Source organism: Ictidomys tridecemlineatus, chromosome 14, assembly GCF_052094955.1.
Source record: "Ictidomys tridecemlineatus isolate mIctTri1 chromosome 14, mIctTri1.hap1, whole genome shotgun sequence".
Lineage (NCBI taxonomy): Eukaryota > Metazoa > Chordata > Mammalia > Rodentia > Sciuridae > Ictidomys > Ictidomys tridecemlineatus.
Window position 1 is genome coordinate 36374152 of NC_135490.1, and position 7973 is coordinate 36382124.

Consider the following 7973-nt stretch of genomic DNA (forward strand, 5'->3'; position numbering starts at 1 on the left):
GTCTCTGTATGTTTTTTTTTCCTTTTTATATTCCGTTATAAAAAGCTATAATAAAAAAAATTAGATATCTTGGTCAAACAGAATTCCTTAACAACCAGCTTTCCTGGTATTAACTAAATTTTTATTTGTTTGTAACCTATGATGATCCATGAGGCCAGCTGGGTTTTGGACCATCTGCAATTTAACAGGACGTTACTAAATAAAGTAGATAAACAATCAATCAAACCATTTGGTCCACAGGGATAGGGGTCTTCAGAATATCTTCCACAAAGCTGACGCAGGTGTCTCTTAACATGCTGCTTCCTAGATCTCTTAAACCTGAGTACCTGGGCGTGGGGCAAAGGAATCTGACTATCAACAGGTTCTCCCCAACCTGTGCTCATAGCAGTCTGAGAGCCACTGTGTTGGATCGTCCTGGGTAGAACACGTTACTCAGAGTACAATGAGAACGCAAGAGAATGAAGAAAAAACAGTTGTGATTATAACATCTTAGGCCTGAAAAGGGCCTGAAAAGAATATCTAGTTCAACAGGATACTTTTATAGACAAGAAAAATGTGTTATTTAAGCAAGGTCACCAAGTTGGGTCAGTTGCACATTCTTTCCCATCTAAGTGTCACTTAGACTGGGAATTGAAGAAGGAAAGAAAATCCAAAAGGAGAAAAAAAAAAGGAATAAAGCAAATCTCTGAAGAAAATCAACCAACAAATTTCAGAGAAATGGTCTAATTATTCAAGGTGTGCTCAGTTTGCATCTCGGACCTTCTCAAAGACTTATTTTTAACCCTGAATTGGGAAACATATTCTGTTTTAAATGTTGGTATTACTTCAGAACACAGAAGCTCAATTTGTGTGGCAATCCCAATCTTGAATGTGTACTCTCCTGAGCCAACAAATTTACAGACTAAGCAATCATTTTCTAATTTCAAGGTCCCTATTCTTTTAGTCATTTAGAATTCAGACTTTAAGCCAATCTATGAATGCCAGGTTTCTGTTAATTACAAACAATTCATCTTAATTAGCCTGAAAGACTGTTCTAACAAGAAATAAATTATTGAGCACAAAAAAAGCAAGCTTTGTCAAATGTTTAATGTTCATTTAAATCCCTTTCAAAACAAATGGCGGTTGAGAACGTGGAAGGTTAGAGAGAGAACTTTTGTTGTTGGATTGGTCTCAGATCTTCCTCTGGCTGCTCACAGGTGTACCTGTGTTTATTTAAAAATTTATTGTAAGCGATCAAAATCATTATAATCATGATGATAATCAATGTTCATTAAGGATACAACAGAAAAATCCATGATTAAAGACGGTTTGTTTCATCATGGTAGGATCATTTATTTATTACTGTGGAAATTGTTACAAATTGCTCCTCTTGGGGGCCAAAGATCAAGGAATGTATGAATTTGGAAATTGAGGCTAAAAATTCCTTTAATGGGTAAAATTCTGCCAGTTCTTCAGAGCTTGGCACGTGTAAGACTGACAGCTAGGCTTTCAACTCACCACACATTGCTACACTGTGACTCAGTGGCACTAGTTTCAGACACAGTTCTACCCTGGTTTATTCAGTTCTTCATTATTTTAAATCACAGTTTGAATACATCAAGGTGCCATTAGGATTTGTTATCAACTGTTTTAAACAGCAGGGAAATGGCATTGTTATCTTTAAAAAATAATAATTTCATAATCACTCTTTGCTGCTTTACTGTGCAATCAGAAGATATTTGAAAACATTTCATGGGCTGCTTCTGTTCAAATGTGTTTGTTTTGGTGGCTAAACCCAAACAAAAATCTCAGTTCCATTTGAAGGGAAGAGTGGGAGATACCACGCAGAGGAGGAAAGTACAGACACTTCAAATGAAAAGAAATTCCTTCCCTGAATTGATGTTCCCTTTTAACTATCTAATTCAGATAAACGCTGTCACACTTTGTAGCCACCAGCTGGATCCTCCTACTCCTGATTCAAATTGCAAACAGTCTGTACAAACAAATATTTTTTTGAGACAAATTCAACTGTTCTAGTGTAAAATGGTTTTCGGCTCATCTCCAGGCCCAACACATTGGCTCAGGAAATCTCTTCTGTCAGACAAAGGCTGTTATTGTAATTCTAAGTCAGGGCTGTTCTTAGAGGACTGTCTCAGCTGATCAGACAGGGTGAGTCAGACTATCCTCAGGAAAGAGAAAGGAAATACGACCCACCCACTCTGTGAAAGTCCCACTGGAAAGCCCGCCTGCAATCTGGCCTTGGATAAGGGTTGGAGCTCCAACGGTCCTTTCCTTTACTATTCCCTGAGCAGGAGATGTGACTCCTGTTTCCTGGTGTTTAGACTGTGCATATTTCCCAAAACTTCTCCTATTTGGAGGATGGAAAGATGCCCAGGAATACCAAATATGGCCAGCTAATCCGGTTTCCAGTAAACCTGAGTGATCTCTGAGGTCAAGCAAGAATGTGATAGCAGTTTAGAGTTGGGTGGGGTAGAACAGTAAAACTAATCACCAGGAAGCATGCCAACACTTGCTTTCTCTGACTTCCTATCCCAAGAATCTGACCTCATCTTGCCAAATGTTCCGACTTACAAATGAGAGGTTCAGTCAGACACATGAAAATTCTGTTTCAGCAAAATCCAAATCTAAAAGGATTATATATATATATATATATATATATATATATATATATATATATATATATATTTCTGTTTCTTTCCAGCACTTAGACTGTAAGTTCTCATGTTTATCACTCAATCTTCAGTTTCAGTTGTGAGGCAGACAAGTGCATTGCTTAAGGGGGTATTCTCCAGAAGGAACAGCCAACGGGGGTTTCACTGAGTCCTTTGCTCCTGGCCTTATCTTACTCAACACAATTCTCTAAGACACACCTTCCTCCTCCAGGAAATGAAGATCAGAATAGTATCTGAACAATGCAAATAGTAATAAAGCTAAATATTATGGAAGAAATTTTACCAGCACATGATTAACAACAAATAGGTGCTACAACTAAAGAAAATTTAAAGATTTATTTTTAACCTAAAGTCTTAATGATTCACTTCAATTTTTACTTATTGTTTTCTTTACTATAACATAAATGCACACAGAAATTCGATGGCAGAAAAGAGAAGGTACCCCTAATTACAAAACCCTCACAACTTCTGTTTGTATTTTGGTATAATTTTTTCAGCATTTTTTTCTTCACAGCCCTCTCCACACACACACACACACACACACACACACACACACATTCACACACAAATACACTCATTTTGAATCTCACACATGTAATACTCTGTATCAGTTTTTATGTACAACTTTATCATGAGCATTTTCCTGAGTGGTACATAATTAAAATCACAAACATTATTAATATCTATTTTATATACCATTGACTGGGTCATGTGATGTACACTGAATCTAATTATTTTGGTTCTTAAAATGGAAATAAGGGTTGGTGATTAATATTTTTGCGCAGATAGCACATCCCCTTATAATCTTAGTGCATGTTTAAAGAAGAGGATTGCCTAGTCAACAATCAAACATTTTCAAAGCATTTGACGTTTATCGTCAATTCGTTTCCTGAGTAGGTGCCTAAAGATGCATAAGAAAATATCTGTCACGAAACATCTTTCTAGTGATCCTTCTAGTTTTAATCAAAAGATAATTTGAAAGTCATTATCAATCGCTTTTACCATAATTATTTATCTGCCATTATTTGTCTGTCTTCTTTCAAAATCAATTAGAAGAGAGAAAAATATCACATATTCAAGTTAACGTTCCTTAATATAAAAAAAATATATTGAAAAGCTATTAAGACCTAAGCCTAAATGGCATAAAGAACAGATGATGGTTGTATCCAGATACTGTTTTGTTTCATTTAACACCATATGCACAGATGGGATGTACTTTTCTCCCCTTTCAGCATAAGCTTGTCATTCCTAAATTTGACATCAGAGGATCATCTTGAAGTTAGGTTTTTCTGAAACACAATATATAGAATGCATGCAATAAAAGCACCCCCCACTCCCCGGAGATTTAGTTTACCTTGGGAAGAAAATTCACAGTCATTGACTTAAAGAACAAAAGTGAGGTCACTTTAGTGGAATAGATTCACAAGTTTTAGCACAAAGTATCATTCCTACAGTTTGGATACTCATGGTCACTGCTTCTAAATGGCATATGTTCATCGGGCTCTAACTCTGGTAAGACTGACATTACCTCTCCAAAGATATTTGTAGCCACATTTGAACCATCAAATATGTCATATCCCCCTCGTCAGCAGTGATAGCAAAAATAACAGGACCAGTTTCTGTCCTCAAGTAATTCAGTTACTCTAAAAGCTGACACATGCAAAGCTTAAAATATAATCAGATCGGGACAGCACTAACAATGGGATACTTCTCAAGTAACAAGTTGAATCCTCTTTTGAAATGCACGACATTTCTTGCATAAATGTGATTGCCCAAAAAAGCAGTGTGTTTCACTCATCTCACTCAACTTATTCATACATTGATTTTTAGTCATTCATAAATTACCCAGTAATATAACTAATTCTGATATTTCCTTCTTTTATTTTTTAAATTTTTGGGAGGTGCTAGGGATTGAACTCAGGGGCACTCAACTACTGAGTCACATCCCCAGCCCTATTTTGTATTTTATTTAGAGACAGGGTCTCACTGAGTTGGTTAGCACTTCATAGTTGCTGAGGCTGGCTTTGAACTCATGATCTTCCTGTCTTGGCCTTCCTTGTTCTTTTATACTACTTGAGGTCTTTCCCCTTAGTGTGTGTGTGTGTGTGTGTGTGTGTGTGTGTGTTAAATACAAGGCTACTAATTTTTTGGAGTGATTAGGTGATGAAAACAGCATATGGGAATGATGAATAATAATATTGTTGTTGACCACAATGAATTTTTCTGAGAATTGAACAGGGTGTGTTTATATATGTGTGTATGGTGGGGGAGTGAAGGTACATAAATAAATACCTGTCCCAAATCACATAGAAGTAGTAGCAGATATTGTCTTCATCATCACAATAGCAGAACAACTACAACCACTTTGGAAAACAACTCCTATTTTCTCAAAATGTTAAATATGTATCTACCATATCACCTATTCCTAGGTTTCTATCCAGGAGAAAGAAAACATCTCCATGCAAAGATATGCACTTAAATGTCCATAGCAGCATTATTCATAATAACCCAAATCTGGAAACAACCTGGGTCTCCATCATTTGGTGAACTGATAAACAAAATATAGTTTTGCCAGACAATGGAATTGTATTGGGTGATGAAACGGAACAAAGTGCTGGCACACCTGCTTCATGGATGGACCTCAAAAACATTTTGTTAAGCGAAAGAAGCCAGAAACAAGAGATCACATATTGTGGATTCTACCTACATAAAATGTTAAGAAATGGAAAATTTATAAAAGCAGATAGTAGATTATGGGTAGAAAAAGGACTAACTATAAAAAAGCATCATATTTCATTTCTCCTGGATAGATTCCTAGGAATAGAAGTGCTAAGTGATGTAGTAGATACATATTTAACATTTTGAGAAAATTTGAAATTGTCTTCCAAAGTGGCTATAGTTGTCCTGCTATCTTGATGATAGTAAACACAGTATAGGTTACTACTTCTACCTGCTTTGGGCCAGAATTAAGTTAAATATTTTATAGGTTATGAAAAAAATCCCAAAATTGATTTATGGTGATGTTCACATCACTTCTCAAAGTTTTCAAAAACCATTGACATGTATCTAAAATGAGTGAGCTTTATGACATGTAAAATATACCACAATAAAGTTCTTAAAAAAGAAAAGACAGCAGAACCAGGGCCAAAGCCAAAGTATACCAATCATCTGTTTGCCTCTTTTTTATACTTAGAGATTCTGTGCCACCAACATTGTGTTTATTTAGTTAAAAGTAAGACTTGAAATTGGGTTATATAGTTGATTAACTCAGTCTAATCATTATGAATAATTTGGGGCTTACAGAGATTTTTAGATTATGGGTGATATATTCATTTTCTAACTGTTTTCTAGATTGCAAAAAACTTTATTCCACTCATGAATATGATAGTAATCAGGATGTTGCACTGACCAACACACACACACACACACACACACACACACACACACACACACACTGCCTATTGGTACAGGGAGACTCTGGCCCCAAGAATGAGCCATCCCAAACCAAGCACCTCAAATCCAGTCATGAGAACACCTTTCAGTGTTTGCAGTTGTTTTTCTGGCAACTGTCTTTACTTGTTCCCAAACTGCTGCAACTCTCATCCTCTCAATTCTCTTTCTGATCTTCCCAGTGCTGAACTTCCAACTCTGTGACCCCAATCTTGATTCCTGGCCCAAGACTTACAGCTCAGAATCGATCTCATGCTTGCTTCCAATTGCATGCTTCCTGTGTGTCTGCACTGATGGAAACCCGCCATTCTGGCCTTGTCACACCCAGTGCTGACCCTGTCTTCTGGCTGTGACCCATCCCTCTCTCACCATCTCTTAACCCCTTCAAAGAGGAGACTGACTCATTTTTTTTCCATGCACAATATATTTTATCTGCACATCTATTATTAAATTTAATACCTTCTCGTATGTCTTAGAGTTACTGATGTAGTTGTCATAACCCACCTGTTTCATCATTAATAAATCTTCCTCACAGTGTCTGATGCAGAATTTTTCTCATGAAAATGTATATTTCAGAGTCTGCAGATTGATCAACATATCTATTATATGAAAGGCTGTTATGAAAGGCTTACCTCTGCCATAGTTCATTTTTGTTATCAGGATAGCAAGCAGGATATTTGAGTTACTACTGGAAAAATATGATTTTACTGTCTTAAGTCATTTCAAGAGGTTGGCCAAAGACTCTGAATTTGTTCCAACTTTCAAATAAACTAGAGAAAAATTAAAGGCCTTACATGTTATTAATGTGAACACTATTAATGTTAACCTATTTCTATCTACATGTCTGTTCCAACCTGTGTCTTTGCAAAAGGACTGTGATTATGAAAAGGATTGGAAAGCCGTGCTCAAATAGAAGTTGCCTACTGCCAACAGATCCCCGCATCCTTCTCTACCTCGGCTGGTATTTCTTAATGCTGTACTTGGCACGACAGAGGAAGTCTGATGTTCCCGAGGTGAGTCGCCAAGTGGCCAAACCACTCTCTAACGCACCAGAGCGTGACTCAGGATTTGCTGCCAGCTTCTTGTTTAAAAATGCCATCGGTTTAACATTAACTGAAAAAGTAATTATTCTCCAGTTTTACTGAGCTATTAAGAAAAAAGTTCATTGAAACTGCAGGAGATGAAATACTGTGCTTTTAGGACTTGCTGGAAGGCTTTCAACATTCAGAGCAGAAAAACATAAATTTATTTTTGAAGAAGGAGATTTAGGAACTTTACTGAATGGGAAGTGAGAGCATGAATTTAAGTCTCAGGGAAGATAGTCTGGTTTAACAAAATTCTGCAAACATTGCTCAGATTGGACTCTCTTCCATATTTTTTGAAAACTCAAGGCCATTTGCTGCTATGGGATCCTTGGTGTATGGATGCACGATCACACTTGTTTAAGTGCAACGTAGTGAATCAAAGAAATTTCAAATCAGTTTGGACTATGAAATGTTACAAATTGCATTAATCAGGAATCATTTTTTTTATTGTCTGTCATCAAATGTCACCAAATATGATAAACCTGGAGAGGTAAAGGGCTTAGGGGTACCAGAAAGACATACTGAAGATTTAGCCAGAACGAGAGATTTCTGCTTGCAGTAACTTTCCCAATTTTGTTGTAAACACAGACTGTGCCACCTATATAACAACTCAGGGATATGTCGCCAGTAAATGTGGTGTAATTTGAGTTTATAGAAATTTGAGAGAAAGCCACAAGAAGTGGAAAAGTTTATAAGGTTGTGGAACTTGTAGACCATTTTTTTTTAAAAAATATGAGGTTTAAAAATCAGGAGATGGGAGTATGGG

The 7973-nt window shown here is 36.6% G+C and overlaps 1 protein-coding gene across 1 annotated transcript in view; it reads right to left on the reverse strand.

The window, feature by feature from the left end:
- LOC120884230 (uncharacterized) overlaps positions 1 to 7221 on the reverse strand; it is a 63806-nt gene extending 56585 nt beyond the window's left edge. Inside the window, exons 1-2 of the mRNA XM_040269590.2 lie at positions 7076 to 7221; positions 227 to 414 (exon numbers count right to left, since the gene is read on the reverse strand). Coding sequence (XP_040125524.2) covers positions 227 to 414; positions 7076 to 7221 — 334 coding nt within the window. The remainder of the gene's footprint in view (positions 1 to 226; positions 415 to 7075) is intronic.
- Positions 7222 to 7973: the final 752 nt, after the last annotated feature.